Raw genomic sequence first — 22940 nt, 5'->3', positions numbered from 1 at the left:
GATACGCTGCTGGTTAAAGAATTTCCTCAGAAAGCAGCAGATATTAAGGGAGGGGGGAGAGGTGGGAAGAAAAAGAAAAGAAAAAAGAGGAAGAGTTTCATCAATGCCTGTAGGCAAGGCAATTAAGTCTATGCACACAAATACATGTATCTCAAAAAATACCCTATGTTCTGTGCTAAACAACTGCAATCGAATAGAAACAAAGTACAAGGAAAATGAATATGATTTCATATGATTTTAAAGCAACTGGAAATACTTGCACGTCAAAGCATACAAGTCCTCATTGATCTTGGTTGTCAAATGAAAGAGGAATATAACTGCCGCCTGCAAATACCACTCACCCTTTAAGAAAAGTCACATTTATCTTCCTGTTTCAATGTCTAATTGCTTCACCACAGCTTGTATTCCATCAGACATATTAGCAAGGTGTTTAAAATACAGGCTATAGCTGGTTGCCATCAGGAACGTGTTTTCCACAGTGCTTAGAACTGCTATGTGCCTGCAGCACCATTTCCTTGCAGAGGTGAGTTTACCCCTGCTGCATCTTTATTTCTTACAATGCACCAGAAACAAACACAAGCTATTATTGTTAAGTAAGTGAATGCACACCTACTAATACGTCTGGTGCAAGCTAGCTTGTGGGGCTCCTTTACAGGCAATGGAGAGCACCAACCCTTGTCAAGAGACATTCCACTTGTCCACAGGCTGATGCTTGAGGAAACTGAGAATGAATGCAGGGGCTGCTTTCTTTCACCTTTAACTAAAAGGGGAACTGAGCAACTCAGCTTGTTTTACATTCTCAGCTTTTAAATGCAAAAAACCAAAAAAAAAAACCAAAAAAAAAACCAAAAACAAAACAAAACAAAAAAAACCCTCAACAACCCCACTGACTTTACCTTAAGGAACATCATGAATATAAGCAATAAAACTTCCACAGAAAAAGTGGTAAGAAAGGGGTTTGTTTGCGTGAGAGTGTTTATATATATACACACACATGCAGCATGTAACATTTGAAGCCTAAAAAATGTGCATTTATACACCAGCTACTAGCAATACCAAAAACCCTTCAGCATGTATAAGAAGGCAACAGCGATACTGCTTTTAAGCTATTTTAGTAAAGGACCTTGACAAGCTTCACATAAAATATTCAGCATTGGTGCTTTCAGGTCCACACAGTCTAACTTAAAAAGCTCTCCATCTTCAGCCCACATTATGTACAGGGTTATTATAAAGGTGCTGCGTGGATTAGATGTTTACCCTTTCCATCTGCCTCTCTGAAGTGTGTTAGCACTGAACCGTATCACAAACACATGCTAAAAATTCAAAACTAACTTTTTTTTCCCTACTGTAAGAATTACAATTATTTGGTAAAAGTTGTAGTAGTTTGTAAGAAAACTGCTATGGAGGAATTTCAGGTATAGCTTCAAATAGTTACGTTTCCCTCTCTAGTATGTGAGGCACAGCTAAAAAGCAGACGGGGCTGTAAGAGTAGTCTCTATTTATTCAGACCTCTGATGTCAAACCTTATTGGCTGTGCCTTTTCCTGGGAAGGCTTTTGTCTTCCAAATTAATTTTTGAAATGAAACTCCGGCTTTGTAGAACTGAGGAGCCAATGCTATTGATTTCAGAGGGAGCTGGCTTTCATCCCCCATCTTTCATTATCACCTACATAATGAACAGATACCTTCTCAAAGCAATACTTTTTAAAATAAGACACTTTTGCTGGCAAAAAGCAAAAGTCATTTCAGAAAATAGACTTTTCTATGTTATTTAGATTCCAAAGCTGGCATTGGGATGGAGATATGGCTGAGTTGGACCCCTGCACTTCACGATGTAAATCTGTAGTCCGTAGACAAAAATTCAAGTGCAGCATTTAAATCTTTCTCATCTGTTGTCTGACCGAGATCTTCAGATCAAGCACATAACTTAATGCCTACTGAGATGAATAGAAAAATCCCACTGGCTTTAATAAGCATTGGATCGCAGTCAGAGGACCAGTCAGAAAGTTATGTAGGACCTAAAAATGCAAGCTGGCACCTAGCAAGTTTTCCAAAGAACCGATGCAGATGCTGAGAACACTTTCATGACCGAGTGCTTTCAGCATGGATTTTAAGGACAAACAGATTCTCAGTTGAACCACACAAATTCTGCCAGCTCAGCATGAAATCTTCTAGTTATCTTAATTTTCCTTCCAGCTTCTCTACATTCCTGTTTGGGACCATACTACTCTGACATTTTCTTTACGCCGTGTGTCATTGGAAATTTGGTACCTCTCTTACAATCCTTTTTCTCCCTTTGGTGCCCTTGGGAATATTCTCTTTGACAACAGAATTCCGTGATAAAATAGAGACTAACAGCACTTAAATTCTACTCACATTATGCAAAGATATTTTAACTTCTGTTGAACTCAAGCTATAGGAAATGGTGACTTCAAACTTGACTTGATACATGATATGGTCACTGAGATACTTCCTATAAATATTTTAGATGGTAATTCTATTCTTCTCAAAGAGAAAATGATTTAATTACCAAGGTCTTTTACTCACATTATTCGTGGAAACATACTTTTGTAGCATATTTAAAGCTAATAAATTATGAAAAATCAGTTCACGCAGGGTAACTAGCAGAGATAATTATTTGAGTGTTCATTGTGATGACTATAGGAAACTTACATTAAGTGCTGTGTTTTATAACAGGGTACCAAAATCAGGTACTACTACATAGGCAAGAAAACCTTCTACAGTCCTGGCAGATTCAAAACAACTGTAACCTCATCCTCCAGCTCCCTTGTTAAAAGCCACAGGCACACTTCTCTTTGCTGCATCAATAAAGCACGGCCATCACAGTCGATTTCCTGGTGCAAAGCACACTCAGGTCAGCCTGCTGACTTATAAGACAAGAGCATGAACATTCATAAATATGGTTTGTCATTGTGTATGCTTAATAATCTAACACTTAACCTTTATGCATATAGAATCATAGAATCACAGGGTTGGAAAAGACCTACAGGATCACCTAGTCCAACCATCCTCCCATTACCACTGCTATCACAAGCCACTAAACCAGACACCTCTTGACCACCACCAGGGAATATATATATATGTGCTAAAATCCCTAGATGAACAATATCTTGATTTGACACTCATTTACAGTGACTGCAAATAACAGCTGCCGCTGAAACTGTAAGTTTGCCTACAGATTCAATTCCTGGTGATGACTGGTAAAGCATTTTGTATTTCCCTGCTGCTGTTCATGCATGTAGGGACTAAACCTAATCACTTACTGCAGGGTTGTTGCAACACATTTTTTGCTAATGGTAATGCTACAAAAGTGTTTGAAATCTACAAAAGTGCAATCTGAAGGCTGGGAACAAATGCTCACCAAATTCAAGGAAAGTTGAAGTTAGCTCTGGATATCACCTCGTATACAAAGTACCATTTCTTTATAGCTGACAAAATCTCACACAAGGAATTACAGGCATGTTAGTGACTATCCATGTGAGTTCCCCATAGAAAAAAAAACAAACAAAAAAACCCACAAAAAACCACAAAAAACCATAAAAGAAAATATAAGAATGCTGAAAACACAGTGAGAAAGCAACAACAGCAGGAAGATATGAAACCTTTCACAAGCACTTAAGTACAACCACTGACACACATTCAGGGGGCTGTTATCTAACAAACGCTGTTTATCACCCAGAAATCTGCAGCATGTGCAAACCAAGCCTAGAAGCAACATCCACTGACAGGACAAGGATTAACGGCCTAAAACTTGTATGCAGGAAGTTCTATATTAATGCACGGAAGAACTTCTTTACGTGTGATGGAGCACTGGAACAGACTGTCCAGAGATGGGGTGAAGTCTCCTTCTATGGAGATATTCACACATCCCCACCACCTGCACTATTATTGTAGCTAGGATATTACCTTTTGTTCCCACCAATGGTTACCTCCTGGTCATTAAAAGAAAGAAAATCGATGTGGCAGATCAACTTATAATGAACTTACAGACCATGCTTCCAGAAGTGATAAATACTTCTTGAAAGGATAATTTGGAACAGCAACAGAAGGAAAACCTGGATTATCGTAACTAGACAGAATCTCTTCCTGACCTACACCACTGTAAGCTTATTCCTCTAACAGTAAGATCCACACTGTAAGGGCAGCTACTACACAGTTCTGATTACTTAAGCCTTTTGATGTCCAGCTGCAGCTGTACTGAAGTTCATCAACTTCTCTCACAGAGCCTCCAACCATTCCAGCATGTAAATACCAAAATTTAGCTTACTAGATACAGTTTCAGCTGTCAATGTGATGACTAGTTATTGTTACCATTTTCTCCGCTATTTATGATGCATGATACAGCTGATGCCTTCACTGTAACTCTTGCAAAAGGCTAAGTCTCCAAAACCATTTTTTTGCTTTACTGATTGGTTGACTCCTTGTGCAAGACACTTTTAATAAGTTTTCATGGGAAATGACATTTTGGAACACACCATTATGATAACTAGCAACTAAAAAATACAAACATAATGAAATGCCATTCAGTTTTCAGAATATGGCTGATATCAAGCTCACAAAGAGACGGGATGGGGAGTGGTGGTGGGGGTGTTTAAAATAGTTTGACATGCGGCTTCTCTTTGCTGTTTATCACAGATACACAGCACTAGATGGTGGGGGAGAGATTAACTTACTTTTCTGGCTTATTTAATTTCTTTTTTGAGTTTGTACATCAGGATTTTTATGCTATCCGACATACATGGTACGCTTACTGCTGCTTTGGATAGCTATTTATCTTCAACATTTAACTGCAACCTGTAACTATCCATACGGAGACTGAACTTCCAATGTAAAAATAATGAATGTTCTAAAAAGTGAGCACTGTTCAGTCATTGCTAAACTTAGAAGGCAAACCACTGAACTGGTAGAAGTCCCCAAATAATCTTTTAGAAACAGTTTGCTGAGAAAAAGAAAATTATACTGGCTTAGTGTCTCCTTTTGGAGCAATGAGAATACATTTTTAACTTTAGTCTACACAAATTTATGCTAATATTTAATTAAAATGAGAAAAAAAAAATAGGCTGGGAATTGGAAGAAGTAAAGGTGCCAATAGCAATTTATGAATAAAACCTCGGAATGAAAGACTAGGGCCGCTATCTCTGCAATCTGGAAAGACTAGCTTGACCAGGAACAATAGCTGTTAGAAACAGAGACAGAGGTAATACAGGTAGGTGGGCTACTGCCCACAGCCCTCCCCACTACCACCAGTGCTCCATCCTCCCCCAGCCCTGCTCCCTCCTCCTCAGCAGCGTGCCCTCCTCCTGCACCCTGCTGCTACTTCTCTGCCTTATCAGCTCAGGAAGAAATTTCGGCAAAACTCTTCCTCTGGTCACCGATATCTCTGGGAACCGAATCCATTAAGATATTTCTGTCCCCTCCTCATGCTATTTTAACTGGCTGGTGTACAGGAAGGAACTGATAAAAATAGGCTTACAATGCCCTTACAGATGAACAAGCAAGAGGCTTGATTGTGATTGATGCCTGAATAAATATACAATAACAGGCCCTACATTTCATCACAGCTTTTGAAAGAAGGTAGGAATAAGTGTCAGTTTTCACTGCCTGGATTGCAGCTTTCTTTTCTCAAATACCTGGGAAGGGCCTTTCAGAGAAGACTGAATCTCCTAGTTCAATTTTAAATAAAGAGCAGGAGGTAGCACTAGTAGACAGGAGTGAATGTTTGTATTACGGTAAGTTACAAAGCTGTGTTTCTTCCCACAGGTGCTTGCATGTGAGATCCGAGCCTGAATACAAGTTTAAGTCCCTCTGAAGTCTAACCCCCCTTTCCAGATCCTCCATAGGAGAAGCAGGCACCATGAAGAAGCATGAAAGCACGTGGCTTGGTTTCAGAGCAAAACAAGGAGCACAGGGATGGGGCTGCTGTGATCATTGTGAGCTCATCAGCTCCTCAGAGAAGTTCTCTGCATGGCTGAAGGCAGGGTCAGCCTTCTGTTTTTCCCTATTACATAGGGAAGGCAGGCCAGGCCTGGAGCACCATGCCCTCAGCCACAGCTACAGGGCTGTTCTTCAGGCATTGTGGGGTCTTTGAGCCACACAGGCACCAATTAGAGGGGCATCACATTTCCAGCTGTCATCCAGGCAGCTTTCTCTAACTCCACTGTACTGCAGCATAGACTCATGTCTGTATTCTTTTAATCCTTCTAGATAAACTATTATTCAGTGGTGCCTTTATCATACCAAACCAAATTTTAAGGAAGCAAACTCAATGCTCAACTGTCATTAACCTTCCTTTTTTGGCAGAAGAGGGCTTCAAGTGTCCTGAAATGACACATTATCAGCTATCACTTCAAGCACCACAGCTATCTATTCCCCTTCTCAAATCTGCTCATTCTTATCCTGCAAGAAATAGACACCTACTTAACTTTCCAGTGGCACAATCCAGCAACGTGCTTAAGCAAGAGCACATACTTCAGAAGGAGGGCCACCGGATTCCTTGAAATCATTCATGAAATTCTGCACCTGGTCAGTACCTTACTGGATCACCTTACTAAAAATAAGCACCAGTAACGCTTGGCATTTTCACACTACTTCCAGTGTTAAAGCCACTGTCCAAGCAGCAAGTAGACAAGTGTGTATGCAAACATTAATAGCCCCGATTTGCAGCTGAAGAAATGAAGACAAAGAACCAAGTTTCCCCCGCGGTTCCTGTGAAGCCAGGCAGTGCCACAGCCCTCCCCATATGCTCAGCCCTTCTGGCGTCCAAGCAGCCCTTTAGCTGGGAGCATGGCGAACATATGTGGCAGCTGCCTGGCAGTCTGCAGTTCCACAAAAAATCTTGAGAAAAATCAGCTCCACCAATTGCTGCAGTTTGCAACAATTTACATAGATCAAATAGCAAAAATAAAAATGGTCACATCGTTAGCAGCCCAGCATCATTCAAAAGATGGCCAGGAAGACCGGGTCTCCATGAAGATACTTGTTTTCTTACTTGTATAGTAACTGTGCTAACTATTGAATTCAGAGGCATTTCTTACATGATGCATGTGTGCAGTGTCTTTTTTACAGGGCTGCAGAAAACCACCCTTTGGCTGAAGGCAGTGATAGGCCTGACTGTGGAAGGAGATGTGAATTTATAGCTACAGCTCCAAAAGAGACTGCCTTTGGAGCACCGCAACTCAACACTACGTAAACGTAGCACACTGCTAAGGAGTGACACACACATTGTTTCCTGGACTGCCCCATGGGACTGGAGGACACCTCACCACTGATGTCTGCCTAGAGTTCCTTCTCTTCTCTGTGCCAGGAGCCCATGACCCAGCAGTTCACCTCCTGAATAAACCAATGCTTTTATTGTATCTCCCTCTCACCCACTTATCCTTCTGAAAACTGTCTGAATTGAAATTATTTCACAGCAGGTGACCTGTGTACAACTGGCTTTCAGAGACATGCATAAGAGCAAATCACATGGATTTCTGATGTGAGGGTGCTGTAACTTCCTAATGGATTTCTCCTCAAGAGTTCGACCCACTAAAAATGTAAGCCAGACAAACAATGTTGTTTAAAAATATATCACAGCCAGCTCTTAATGCCTGCTTTATGCACAGTGCACTTCAGTTTAAATGAAACAACCTTACGTTCGAAGTACAAGCAGACACCAGACCTGCCCCTCCAGTTCTCACCATTCATTATTAGCAGATCTCACTGCAGCACTCTGTCCAGATCCACAGTTCAACAAGCCAATAAACCCCTTTTCAGGGTTGCCAGCACTAGACCAGAACCAGATCAAAACCCTGCAGCAAACCCCAAAACAAGGCACCGTGGCACCAAATAGCAAAGCAGCATAAGCTCAGCCAGTTCAGAATGTTAAATACAACCAAAGGAATAACCCCATCTCCCCCGAAGCCAGCAGACTGTTTTGTACTCTGGACTATGAGTCAGAAATACATCTGACCTGGGGCAGCCTGTATCAGCGGGTAAAATAAGGCAGATCTCAGGGCCAGCACCTACCGACTGCAGACCTGTGACCTGCCATCTCTGTGTCCCAGCCTCCATCCCTTCCTCAATTCTGTCAGCATTTAATGCTGGCAGGGTGACACCAAAATCCCTGTCTTTAAAGTCATTTAACACAGCACCTCCCTGCCTTGTGTCACTGGAGATGCCGCCTGGCTCAGCGGGGGGAGCAGCAAGTCCTGGTTCAGGGGCAGCAGTGATTTATGAGCACTGTGCACGGTGAAGGGAATTTCTCTGCTCAGACTGCTCTGCTCCCCAGCCCAAACCTAACAACAAGTGCTCTGGTTTTATGTTACTGTAGTTCTGGATTAGCACAGTCGTAAATCAGGGCTGTGACCCATATTTTAAAACCTTTTCTTCTTCCAGTTATTATGATTCAGCTCTGATTTGAACAGCACGCCACTCCAACCAAGCTGCAACAAATAAACTCTCCACACCACGCTTCATAATGGAAAAATAAATCTGTGTATTGTGCTTGCAAACTAAAGCCTAAAACACATAAAAGAGACTGAAATTTCCCAAGATTGTTTTTTTCAATTAATGATGATGCAACTTGCTGTTCAAATTCATACAGAAGCACACAATATAAGAGGGGAAAATGCAGCAAAAAATTCTTCCTATTGCAACTTAGAATATCTTGGATTCCAAATAGAACATAAATTCTGTGGACTACCCAGAGATCCCCCCAAGCAACAGAGCAGGAAAGCACTTGAGCCCACATTAAACTTAAGCAGATACATAAATCTTAGGAATTTTGCAAGGATTGATGCATGCACTGGGAATGAAGGCAGGAGTTTCCTGTTGTTTTTGCAAACACGTGAATGAAAATACTGGTGTACAGATATATAAGTGTAACAAAGCTCTGGCCACAACGCCTTCTGACAAACAAAAGACAGTCCAAAGCTTTAAATATTGGTGGAGGAATTCTATGTAGATCACTAGCAGGGAAATCGAAAGAAATTAAATTAAAGTGCAAAAATAATATGGCAGATTCTATCACCCTAGACTTCATCAAAACACAATACAGTCCTTAGAAAAAGCTTTGGAATTGGCTTGCCTGTTAGAAGCGTCCCATAGATGAATGGTAGCTGGAGGGCTATAAACAAATAGACTGCAGCAGCACAAGGGAGGTGCTGGCAGAATGCTACAGGGACTGGTATTAGGATCAGTTTTATTTAACATCTTTATTAATGATCTGGAAGAACGGGTAAACAGAACGCTAATTAAATTCACAGATTTCAATATAGTGAGAGGTGTTATAAACATGACAGAGGAGAAAGAAATTATGCAAAAAGGAGGTTAGAAACACAGGAGTACGGAAAAGGGATTCCTTCTGAAAAAATAAAGGCTAATATATCTGAAATGAATTTTCAAATGTAAATAACCAGGGAGAGGGAGAAACCTGAAAGCCGTTAGGCTGAAACAAAAGACCTAAGGGCAGCAGCTGACAGCAAATTATGTATGAGCTTGCAACGTGAACATGGATGTATCACAAGACATCAAAAAGACAATGCAATGCAAGACTGGACTTCCTGCAGAAGCAACGACACATACAGCTGCCATACTAAATCAGCGTTCCAACTAGCCAAGTGTCCCCACTCAACATCCATTACATTAGCAGTGATGGTCATGCAAAACACTGGGCTTTAGGTTCTCAGCCTGTTGTGAAGATATAAAATATATATATATAAACAGAAGAATAAGAATACAACCTCATGGGGAAACAAAAAAAATATGGGTATTAAAAATAAATAAATAATATACCAACCTCCTTATCAGAAATTAAGATAAGAATTAAGAAAGATAAACTGGGAAGAATTACAAAGGTTGAATACGCAATGTAATTGAAATAGGAGCTGGAAGGCACAAGAACATAGACATCAGGGAAAGTAAGGAAGCCTTTAGGTGCTTTAAACATGATACAACTTGGATCTTTAAAGAAACAAAGTAACTGTAGGAAGGACATAAGCGCAATGTTAGTCGCCACTCATAACACCTACCAAACAAAGGAGTAATCTTGAAGGGAAGTTTCTAAAATGCCTTTTCTTCATTCACTGAACTGCAGTGAAACATTAAAAAATACAGTGCAGGAGACAACCCTGCAGCAGCAGAATGACTTAATAGGTCTTTTTCCATCTCTAACTTCAACGATTCCATAAGGGACAATAAGCAGGGAGACAACCTTCTGCAAAATTAAATCACTGGGAATCAACTGAAGAATGAAAATTAAATCATAATAAAGTATTTTCTTCTTTGTAAGCATTAGCATTAATCACATGCAAAAGTAAAATATCAGTTAATTTGATTCTCTGTGCCTTCCAGACTCCAGTCGAAATGAATCAATGCAGGAAGAGTGATTTCTCTGATAACTGAGGAGACGATAAGGAAAAAAATATCAGTAGAAAGAGATGGTGAAAATGAAATGACCAGAAAGGGATTATAGAAAACCATGTTGGGCTCTATTTCTTCTGAATTCCTAATAAGGACAATATACGTGATCCTTCAAAATGGTGGCTTCTAAAGAGCCTTACCTAAAGCTGGTTAGAAATGCAAAGAAACACACTTTCCACGCTATAAACTACTCCTAATTTGTTGGTTTAGATGACTGTTATCGCTGCTCTGCAAACCTGCTAAACCCAGCTTTATTGCACGGTACCTTCAAAGGGTTATTAGTGTGCTGGAACGCCTCCAATCTGCCACGAGAAAAGAACAAGGTAACCTAGAATCCCCGCAGCCCTTCCTTGAGGCACACAAGCAAACACGCCTGGACGCAAAGTATTTGCAAAGCATGGTACATCTGGGGACCTGTTTGCCCTAATTGCTCTGACACAGGTTACCGGGGTGTGCAGACGGCACTCGCTCAGCTCTGCACGTCAGCATCACGTCGATGCTACGATGCAGCCACAAGAATTGCACCTGCAATGTGTCAGCACCAGGAAGGAGGCATGGCACCGACATTTACCTCTGCTCTGGGGGCCACAAAAGGTCACGGCAGACAAACAGCCCAATGGAGCAGTGTGTGCCAGGGGGAGGCATCACAAAGCCTCGTCAATCAGCAGATAGTGACACCATGAAGGATCTGTGCTATTCCACAGCCAATAATTCAGATGCATACTTCTCTGGGGTCGAAATTGTGTGCTGGTGGAACTGAGGCATGTGCTGTGGAAATGGGGGGGAAAAAATGGCCATGCACTCAGTGAGAGCAGTGCTGCGCTCAGACAAACCCTGCTGCCTCACCTCCTGCTTGCTCTCCAGCACACAGTCCTATTTCTTCCAGTCAGTGACAGTCTTCATCTGACATGGAAACATGTAATAAATGTAACAGAAACTTAAAAACAATAATAACCAAACCAAATGAACAATACAGGAAAAAATAGCTGGAATCTGTTTTGTCTCTCTAATACATTTAGAAAAGAGATGCTTTCCTGCTACCGGGAGGAAATACTGTGTTTAATTAGAATCATAAATTGTTAAGTTTTTATAGTTAGTAACATCTTATATAATGAAACTAAATTAGTTTCTCACCACATATGTTGTTTATTGTTGAAATTTTACAATACGTTCTAATAATAGAAACATTATAGATCAGCTTAGCTTGTGGGGTTGATTGTCCATTTATATGCCACCAATGCCCTGATCTTTATTTATTTTAGATCACCAGAAATCTGCATAGTTTTTGCTCACTCCAGAAAACTACACAGTTTCTTAAACAACTCTGACCCTTACAGGGCCAGGTGCTTCTTTAAAACTCTCTAAGCAGATCTACAAACTTCACCATCCTTCTGTAATCAAAGCTTAGATTCTGATTCTAACACACAAAGCAGGGCTGCCCAGCAAGCCCTTTGCAGTGCCATCCCCTTCCCGCAGCTGCTGCTCACCTCTCTAGAATCACACAGAGCCACAAATGGCATCAACTCAAACAGTTTTCTGTGGGACCGCAGTTATTTTCCTCTTTCCATTTTGCCCATCCCGCAGCAACACAATCAGGATGCAAAAACAAAAAGTGCAGCAGACATCCCTGATTTCCCTCCTACTTAAGAGTAGCTCAGCAGCCCTGTGCTGCAGACTGGTGAGGAACGCACATTAAGTACTTGCAGCAGAACGTCCAAGTAGACCTGTTTTGCAGCCTGATTAATAGAAACAACCTCTAAGGACTAATCACAAGTCGAGCCCTGTTTTGTAGATTAATAGAACACGAGCACATGAGAATAGGGAAGGTTACAGGATCGGAATATAAATAAGAAAAGGTGTACAACTCTGGGTAGCTTGACTGCTAGTAATTACCAGCTAACAGCACATCCTTACAGTGAGGTCTCATCTTCTGTGCTAAAGCAGTTCATGTCTGGATGGGCAAGCTTTCTATGCATCTCACAATGGCTAACCTATATTTTAACACCAAACTTATGCAACCCAATCAAATCTTCTCCCTGGCATACAAAGGTTGTTAGTCAAGCTCCATTGCCACTGCAGGACAGCAGCAGCTCCTAAAGCCCGGCAGAGATGCTGAATGGACACAGAATGAAGTGTCCAAAACCTTGAATGAACTAAGGAAATCCTTTAACTTCAGAGAGGATACAATTCATCATTAATGTTTCAAACTGCCTCCTTATTGACAAAAAAATTAAACAATAAATCAAGCTCTACCAGAATGATTCATACTTATTTGCACATATTCTAAGCTTTCCCTAAGCTCAGCCTCTCACAGTGCTATGCTCACACCAAAACCAGCAGTATCATTCTTGAACTTTTAAATCTAGGAGTTGATTTAAAAGCACATTCAAGTTAGGCAATGGAAGACATTGCCTTAAGATGGCATTTTCTAGGTTTTTCAGCAAATAGAAAATCTATGTTAGGTTCACAAGCAGAAGGAGAGAAACTACTAAGAACTGAAAAAACAAGTTTTGCTGCACATATTCCATATCACTGTACACTGGGTCATCCTGTGTTTATAACCTGTATGACTGCAGCTTTCAGCAGGTTAGTGCTCCGTTTCCATTTCTTCTACGTCTTCCTGCTATGCAGGATATGGAAGTGTCCCAAGCAGCCCAGATGGAACACCAGGAGAGGTGTTACACAGAACATTTTTCTTGGGGTTTCTTTTTATTACATTCCCAGTTTTGGAAACAAGATGCATTAAAATCTGTGCCAGGAAAAGGAGACTGAAAGATTCCTTCTTACAAAAAGGAACTTTTCATATAGATTTTGAGGCAATACACAGTCTGTAAGTATATCCTCAGGGTACAAACTCACAAGCTTTTCCCAATGGGGTGCGACAGCGACTGTAAGACCTTGATTCATGCATGCTGAAATAAACTGCCTTTCTGAGGAAGCAGACCACACAGCTTTCTTTCTGTCAGTGCTACCCACCCAGAAGATGCTGCTGATACACTAAGATGCAAAAGACACTCCTGAAGCAGAGGCCAGAGAAGCTGCCAGGTACAAAAATACTGTATTCAAGCAGTTGGAATATCACTTGCAAAAACAAGGCCAAAAACACGATGACATGCTTGCCAGATGATGTCAAGTCAACTACCAGCTCAGTTCCCAGTAGTATTATTTCCTTTGACCAAGCAGATGTAGACAGAGGGTTTCCAGGCATGACAGGTGAAGCACATATATTAAAGGTTGCTACTTTGTTTACAGAGATACTTCAACCAAAATATTGAAGACAGGAAAAGAAGCAACTAGTTGGTAACTGATCACTTTCTCCCTACAAACTGTGCTTGCACCTCATGTGCTCTTATTTGTAGCTATTACAGCAGGTACCATCACCAGCCCTTTCGTCTACACTAACATCCTGCTCAGAGGAAGCTTAACTGGTAGAGTCAGGGATGTCAGCAGCTCCCATACTTGAGATGCACACAAACATTTTAGAGGTGGTAAATACCCAGTGGTCTCATTGATTTTCAGCTGAATCCACGAGTCTTGACCATTTGTGAAATTTAATGCTGAATCTATTCTACTGAAAGGATTCTCATGAAAATCTGATGAATGTAGTTGTCACTCCTGACCTTTCCATCTACGCTCAGATTCACAATCAGTGTTCTCTTATTTGGAGTGCTACTGCAATTTCTGCTTTATCTCATAGCTTCTGTGAATTCCATTAAGCATTTTAAATGGGTTAAAGTTAGCATTCTGATCAATAAGTATTAGATAAATACAACCCAAATAATCTTCAAGATAGTCATGAGAAATCCTAGCCTCCATTGCGAGCCAACAAAATCTAGTCACTTGCTATATGACTTACTTTTATTACATTCATATACTGCTTTTCAGACTTGATTTCTCTTCCATTTCTCTTGCACTTTTATCACACCATGGGAGCCTCCTCATCAGCAACATGTGAAGCAACGTAAATTCTTCCACCAATTCTAGAAACACACACACAATCCGTAGATTTTGCACACATGACTTATACACCACAATTACATCATCATTGAGAAAATTAATCTACGAGCACAAGGTCACCAGCATTGAGTAGCCTCTGAACGGCACAGTTGACACTCGTTCTGGACCTTAGCTTTTTTGCCTAGCACCTACTGAACTTAAAATGGTCCAGGAATTAAGAGACATAGGGTAGATTGCCTCAGTCAGTTTGGTATTACTCTGAAGAAGCTCAAATCCCTGTTTCCACAATAGGGAAAATTCAAGAGTTAGGAGAGCCACTATTTTATGCCTGTTTGTTTGAACTGGCAAGATTTCCACCCATAAATCAACAGTTTGCATGTGAAACCAGCAAGGAATACCCTAAAGCTCTTCTTTGTGTTGGAGCCAAGCATGAAAGAAAGCTTAAGGCTTTATCCTTTGTCCCTGTGCTAGGGTGCACAGCTTTCCAAAATAAGTTAGCTAGAATTTAAAACCTCTTATGCAATAACCTGTTTCACATTAGAAATATCCCAATATTTCTTTAAAGAAAAATAAAATAAAATAAAATAAAATAATAATAAAATAAAATATACAATAAAATAAAATAAAATAAAATAAAATAAAATAAATATAAAATAAAATAAAATAAAATAAAATAAAATAAAAACCTTTAAAAGTAAACAGGAAAATGTTTAGCTTCCATTGAATCCGGCATCAAGCAGACTGAAGAAAAATCAGCAGTGTTCCCAACCAGGCAAAAAACATAAAACAAAACAACCTGGACGTGTGGGAACACATTCTTCCATCTTAAAATGAGAAGCCTGAGGGACAAATGCCAAGAAAAACGAAACAGAAGCCTGCACCTTTAAACACAAGCACGGTACAGCAGTGGGGCATTTGTTCAACACACAGACAGAAGACTTCAGTCTTTGCCAACACTTTGCTCAGTTGCTGAATTGTACTGAGTAAACTAGAACTAGTGGAAAACCAGGACAACACCACCAAGCTTGCTCCCCAATCTCCCCGTGGTTTTCCTCACTGCTAGACAAACAATGAAGAACTTTATTGCTGAGTAGTTCAATTTCTATTCCTCCTTTTTCTCTCTTTTCCAGGCACAAGTTAATTGCCAGCTAAGACTATGAAATAAAACAAATGAGATCCATTCCAACCCATCAGTATATCTGAATCCTACCCCATGAGCTGCCAATTGGTTTTCCAGACCTCACGCTCAATATCTGCTGTTAATTTGCTTGCTATTTCAAGAACTTAAAGACTGTCAGCAAAATCCATGATGCATTACAAAACTTATAATTGAAAAGAGGAAAACAAAAAAAAAAAAAAAGCCCAACATTTGATGCTTTTCTGACAGGATAAACACAAAGACTGAGGACACTGATCAGAACGAGGGAGATGCGCTGACTTGGAGCTGCTTGGATTGAAACATAATTGCAAACGGAGCAGAGAAAGAAACAGTTACACAAGAAAGTTTAACCTTATGCAAAACCTTTCAGAGAAACCCACAATGTTTACACTGCTCTAAAAAGCAAAGAAAAAAAAAAAGCAATAATTGTTATTTCTAAGGCAGATGAACAAATGTCTCCCTCTTAGGGCTTTCTTAAGGCCGCATTATCTATGCCAATTAAAACTTGGCTTCTGAAAAAGAAGTTCAGGCACTTCCTCTAGAGTTACTAAAAAAAGCCAATGAAAGCCTTGGCCCTGCAGAGGTGAGCGACAGCGACTCGTTTGTTCTTGACCTCTGCATCACCCTACAGATCACATTCTTGGACATAGGAAAAACCCACTAGTATTCATTAAAAGTAACTGGGAGGCCAGCTTTGTGCTCCGCTTCTTGAGAGCAGAGCGAGCTGCAACCCAGCAAACGTGCAGGATACTGCCAAACAACACCACCGCTTCTTTCAGAAGGGACCAGCTTCATCCCCAGCTTCATTCAGAACCAAACGAGTTGATTCACAGCGATGCAAATCACAAGTTTTTGAGCCATTATTTAAATAATCAATTCTATTATTTTATGTTTGTGCTTTTCCATTATTACCATAAAGTCGATTCAATTAACCATTAAAACGCATTGATTTATACCAAATTGGCTTTCATGCAGAACATTTTTGTTCCTCAAAAAGATCCATCTCTACAGCAATGGAAACAAATATTTATATGCTGAAAATCGCTGGTCCTCAGTTTCACTTTTTGCTCTGTTGGATACGGGCAGAATTTGCCCATGTATTTTAATAGCTAAAAAACAATTTCATACCATACAGTTCTAAGTACACACAATCAAGTTTAACACTTTGTGTGTCTCTTTAACAAACCAAACAAGCCAGCTGCAGAACAAGACAAAATAAGACAGAAAATATTTTCCCTGAACAACTGTTTCTGTCAAAATGTGGTTTAAGCAAACTCTGGCTCCTGTTAACTTCAGCTCTCCAGTGGTCTGACTGCTTTAAAGCTTGATCCAAATCCAGACATCGCTAGAATATTTGAGCTCAAATGTCAATAGCATCCTATAGTAAATTCAGACCTCAGCACGGATGAACAATTGCAAGCATTTAAACATGTTTAATTTAAAGTAATAGCATTTGAATTTAAGTAAAATACACGATCGCTTAAGACATACTCAGTACCTGAAGATTCACAAATGCTCACGGCCTACACTTGTAAAGATACAGCAGCATATGAGTTATGCTTATGTGTCTTGGACACATGGAGCCTTAAAGTTTAAAACTTCACTTATCCATTACTATTAGTATTTTTATCTTATTTAGTAACTAGCTTTAATCTCACATACATGAAGGATAAAAAAATAAAAATAAAAATCTTTCTATTGGAGTCCTGAAGAGTTTTGACTGCATGAAGTACAAACTATTTGGGCAAAGTCAGGAGGACTAGAAGGGGGAGAAACATGGATGATGGATAATCGATAGACTAAATGAACAGCCTTCAGCCAGTTTACTCCTTTTGAGGTACATTCATGAATCTCTTTCCCAAGGTGTGAAAATATCTGTTAGATTTTCTTCCTCAGAAAGTGAGCAAAACCCAGAGTTTTGCCTCATATCCCACCCTTGCTATCTCCTCTGCTAGAGGCTGTTGCTCTGTTTTCAAGCCCCCTTCAGCTAATGCCATTTAATACTCTCAGAACCATCAGGCTAAATTCAAATTTTCTGCTCCTCAGAGGCTGTTGATATGCACCACCGCACATTCGAATTGCAAATACACATGAATGCTCCCGTGTATTCTAAGTTATTTTCTACACACAAATTCTACTTAAATTGTAAGTTAGGAGGCACTACTTGAATTCTCTTAGGTCTTTAGGAAGCTTTCAGATGCACCAGGAGCAATAAGACGTAATGAATATGGACTGATATTTCTTTTCTGTAGTTACACTGAGTTAGCAATTTACATTTTCTAAACAGATAGATGACTTATAGCCAGTTTTTCCAGTCTTCTGGCAATTACTCCTCAGAATCCTCTGACAGGCTGAAGCCTCCGGAAACACAGCTGTTATTCTTGGGTTGATCCCCCTTTTTAAAATTAAAACCAGTAGCTTTATCAGCAAATGAGATTTTTTTTCCCTCTGGAAATACAAAAATGCACATAAATTGAACGTGCCAACTTAGCTCATTTTAGGGTTGGAGCATCTTCTGGGTTAACGACCACTGTTCCACATCTGTGACAGAACTAATTGGAGTAAGGAGGCCATAAATACATACAACTCCACCACGAATTCTCTTCCTTTGGGGTAATCTGAAGATTTATAGGTAGTAGAGTGAGATGTCATTGAAGGAGAAGGAAAAAAAATTAAGTGCCAAAATGCTCTTCTCATTATTCTGTCTCATTTGCCAGGCACAGATCAGATTTGAAACAGATTTTTCCAGGATCTGATGTGACTTTTCCTTCCTCTCAAGGACCAAGCAAAACACAGAGAAGGCTTAATTCTTACACTTTCTAAGGCAGAAAGAAGCAAATGAACACACAACAATATAACAAAGCCAACAAACCTATCCTCTAAACACAGACTACATGTACTGATCTAAAAAGCTGCACTCTAAATGACTGCCCCAAATCAATTTCCCATCACCATTTGCTTCAGAACATGATTCGATAAGTTGTTTTTTTTCTTACAGCTGACCACAGAAGAAATATCCTCTAAGAGAGAACTAAAGCAGGAATTGGTTGGAGCTCAACCTGTCTTTCTAGCAATCCAGCTTAATCTCAGTAATCGTTAATTGGAAAAACTCCGTTATCAATCAATGAATTGATAGGTAGGAATAATACAGATTTGTCTGCCACAGAAAGGTCAGAATATGTATGTCACTCTTTCATTATGGTTAAAATCAACTCTGATGACTTAACCCTTGATATTTCAGAACAAACACTCTAAATTCATGTGCACATAAGCAAAAAGGAAACACTTCTAAATGCAGGTAGAAATTAAAGGATAACAAATTCTCATTATGAGTTTGGAAACCACAGGGCAGTAAACACAGGCACATTCTGCCAGTACACAAATGAAAACACATATAAAGGCATTTCACACGGTTCCCCATTTCAGAATTCCAAGTTTCCTCTTTCACAAGAATACCTTTTCCAAGACTTGGGTTCTACATTCTCACCCAGATCTCCTTCAGGAACTACTTAATAAAAAAGCTAAACTTGAAGAGGTGCCCACAGGCTGCAATCACCGGATGCCTGCAGAATGCAAGCCGCTCTCTGTCTCATACACACACATGAAATAAGCTGAACACAATCTTAATCTTAGCTTGCAGCTCATATGGCTGATCACCCTGCAGCAAGTCTCAAATCCATTGTACCCTCTGTAGGGCTTTTGTGGACTCTGTCTTCTGTGTGTTCTTAGTGAAAAGAAACACTGTTTTCACAAGATGGATGCTAAGCTGAATTAAGACCATCTTTCCCAATTAGATGATGATACAGGATATAAAGGGTTAAGTTAAGCAACATCAGGCTGATTTAAACTAGTTTAAACAAAGAATTTTAGATAGAGCTCCATCACTGTTTTCTAGCCAGCACTAGTGTAATAGTATTATCTACAAAGCACAGTCAGAAACATCACCTTGTATATGAACTACCAGAGACTGAAAGTTAAGTAAACAGTAAGGAGAAAAATGAAAAAGACAAATGCAAGAAAGGGGAAAATTTCTCATGTCCTCATACATTTGCCCCATTCTTTGGCTTAATAATTTCTATTTCCTTTTCCTTTACATACACCTGTCAAACAAGTCTGACACCAAAAATGTAGGTTATAATCTTAAAATAAACCCTCTCTACAGGTGTGCATAAATCAGCATCTAAACACTTCAGCTGACAATCGGGAATGCCAAGTAGCATAACAATCACCATCAGTGCAGATCAGCCTTCCAGTAAAGCTCAAAGAACCCTCAAACTGTGGTTGTTGCAAGTGCAAAAATTTAAAATGAGTGCTAACAAATGATCTTGGGGGTCTTTTCCAACCTTAGTGACTCCATGAAAACCATAATGTCTAAGCTAAGATGATTTCAAAGGCCCTGTAGAGAGATAACAAGCACTGCAATTCAACATGTAGAGAAAACAAGACAGGATCTCCTTAGAACAACAATGGACAGCAATTTTCTTCTTGCATACGGTTGGCTCAGGAATTGAATGAAATCAAAACTGCCTCAAGATCATATTATTATAATTTTACAAGGAAAAGAGAACAACGCCTTTAATCGATCTGAGATAGCACTCAAAAGCACCTGCTACCTTGTACTTGGTGCTACGTGCGTGTTAAATGCTACCATACCAACCCATTAGAGCAACAGATACAAACACCTAATAGCATACAATTCAGAGTGATTAACAGCTAAGTTTGATACTATTCTGCAGGGCAAGGCAACACAGCAGCTTCATGCATTTCCAGCAGGAATCATTCCTGTTGTGGTTTAAGTGATCAAGAACAAATAAAGTTTGAATTGAGACTTACCACGGGGCACCGTATATCTGGAATCCTTTAACTGTTACTTCTGAATCTTGTAAGTAAATGCTATTCGTCAGGAGCGACTGAACATTGTCAAAGTCCTCTGGTTTCAATTTGGACACAGAAGGAAAGCGGTAGTAATCTTGTTTAACAAGGTCTGCCATGAATTCCTTATCAAATGTCAGTTCATGATTCCCAGCAATCACTATTTTATATTCATACGGCAGGTTTCCTGAAATAGCAAAAAAAAGAGGACTTAATTAGCACATTCCTCTCCCACACCCCACTGCCAGCACAATAAGTAGACAGCCAGCAGGGACAAAATGAAATACCCCAACTCTGCGTGCATCTTCATTTGGAGAAGTTATCAATACTGCCTCTCTTCCATTGAATTGAACTGTTTTGAAATGTCAAGTAATGGCACAAAGAAACACCCTTATAAAAAGTGTGCACTTTTACAGATCCTGTCTCACTGTGACCTGCCAAAAATCACAAGCAAGATTGTATCAAAGCCAGAAATTACCTAACAACCCCCCTCTGTCTTCACTTTGTTTGCTTGTCTTTTAGTGAATCTTTCATTTTGGTGTGTACTCCTAAACAATCATTTAGGAAACACTTTCTTTTGTTCTACAAAGGTAGTAAACACTTTACAAGCAGATGGATTCAATATATCATTATAACATTCACTTCCTATACTGCACGTGGGTCTTTTGTTATTTACATGAACCATGAAAACAACAACTGACACACCACAACTGTCAGTGCCATTAGCCCAGATGCTCATATACTTATACATACATACACATACATGTAGACATTAACATCCACTAATTTGGAAGTAAAAAACAGGCCCTCAAAACACACATGGAAATTCATGCGTACATCTTCCTGTTCTGGAACTTCCAACATCTGCCTCAAAGGAACAAGGAAGTGGATGTTGTGCATTTCTCTTGAGTACCATTCCCCTATTCATAAGCATTTGCTCTTTCACAGCTTTGACAGCTTAAACACTGTATTTCAAGCAGCTTCTGAAAGTGTTTTTTAATTCTTTTAAAATGAAGTTTTTAACAGCACCTTTAAGCACCTATATAGCAATATTAACTTCCCGCTAAAAAAAGCTCACTAGTCAAAACCCTCTGCTTCTCAATATTTACACAGGAATTATGCATGAAACATAAGCTAAAGTCAGCTAATTCTGGATAGAATAACTAAAAGTTATAAATCCCCTGAAAAAAGAAAAACACGCATTTTCATAGATTCCAAGACTGAACAAAATGCAGGTCATATATAGTCATAACTCCACACTTCAACATTGGACTAAAAGCTGGGGGAGATGCAATAAATACTCCTCTACCTTCTTCCCTTCCCCATCTCTGCTACACGCACCTCTGTAATTCATTTTTATTGAAATACCAGACGCGGCAAGTACCTACAATTCCTGCTCTCTGACACTCCTGGGCACAAGGTAAAATTCCTGCTTTCTCTCCTCAGGAAACACAAAAGACACAACTGGCAGCTGCACCATAGCTGCCAGTCCCCCCAAAACAAGCAAATTGTGGTTATATTCTCCAGAAAGTAGGATGGATATATGTTAGATTCAAGTTTCTGCCACATTATCAGTGTTTGCCAGGTTTAGCAGAGAAAACTGTTCGTCTTACTAGATAAGCGTCCAGATTTAATGCTTTCTCCAGTTTATTTTGATAAGAGATTTGAAAATGGGTACATTTTCCTGGTATTATATTCAAATAAAGCTGGGACGTTGTGTTTGAAGCCAGGGCTTTCTATCTTGCCATGTCAGAAAGATTTACTTTGAAGACACAGGACATGAAAAGACTGATCAGTCGTAACTGATCAGTGATTACTGAAAGATGCAAATGTAACACTTTGCATGTTATATAAACACCTGAATTCAGCAGGGAAACTTTAAAAGTAATTACTATAGTTCACACCCAGAAAGCCATTCATTTTAATGAGTGTGGCCCTGCTTGGTCAGTTTGTGAGTGCCAGGAATGGAAGAGGAGCCTCAAGTTTGGTGTCAGGTAAAAGCAGGTGGCTCAGGACAGAGCTGTACCAATGAACCCTATGGATCAACAGCACGGCCTGAGAAACATGGTCCTTGGGGAGAAACACCAAATGTGGCCAAAATGTCCCAAACCATCAAAATGTGTCAGTGTCTGCCTGTAAGCTCCAGCTCTGCTGCAGCTCATATACACGGAAGAGCACAAACACCTGAAGAACAAGCAGTGCTGGCTGGAGATGTGTTTGCTGCAGGTCTAAGTCCCCATGCAAGGGCAAGACAAGATGTGTTTCTCTCCACAGCTATACACATGTTGTTCTTTACCACATAATGGGCACAAAGTTTTGACCTGGCTCCCTTGCTCTGTTCTCTGACTGTTTAAAACACAATTTTGCTCTCTTTCTCTGGAGTGGCAGCCACTGGAGTTGGCTCAAGGGAGAGAAACACAACTCATAAAAACACAAATGTACCAAAAGCCAGGCCCAAGCAAAGGAGAGAACCTGGAGCAAGTCTCATCCATTTATTTCTTCTTCTCAGAGGAAAGACTACCTAGTACTAA

General features: G+C 39.9%; 1 protein-coding gene across 4 annotated transcripts in view; it reads right to left on the bottom strand.

The window, feature by feature from the left end:
- MPPED2 (metallophosphoesterase domain containing 2) overlaps positions 1-22940 on the bottom strand; it is a 164814-nt gene that overhangs the window by 21162 nt on the left and 120712 nt on the right. For all 4 annotated transcript variants that reach the window (XM_015863521.2, XM_032444982.1, XM_015863524.2 and 1 more), the window contains one exon: positions 20371-20596. In XM_015863521.2, coding sequence (XP_015719007.1) covers positions 20371-20596 — 226 coding nt within the window. The remainder of the gene's footprint in view (positions 1-20370; positions 20597-22940) is intronic.

The sequence above is a fragment of the Coturnix japonica genome, chromosome 5 (assembly GCF_001577835.2).
Source record: "Coturnix japonica isolate 7356 chromosome 5, Coturnix japonica 2.1, whole genome shotgun sequence".
Classification (NCBI taxonomy): Eukaryota; Metazoa; Chordata; class Aves; order Galliformes; family Phasianidae; genus Coturnix; species Coturnix japonica.
The sequence above is the reverse complement of the archived record's forward strand: the minus strand, read 5'-3'. Positions and strand labels throughout refer to the sequence as shown.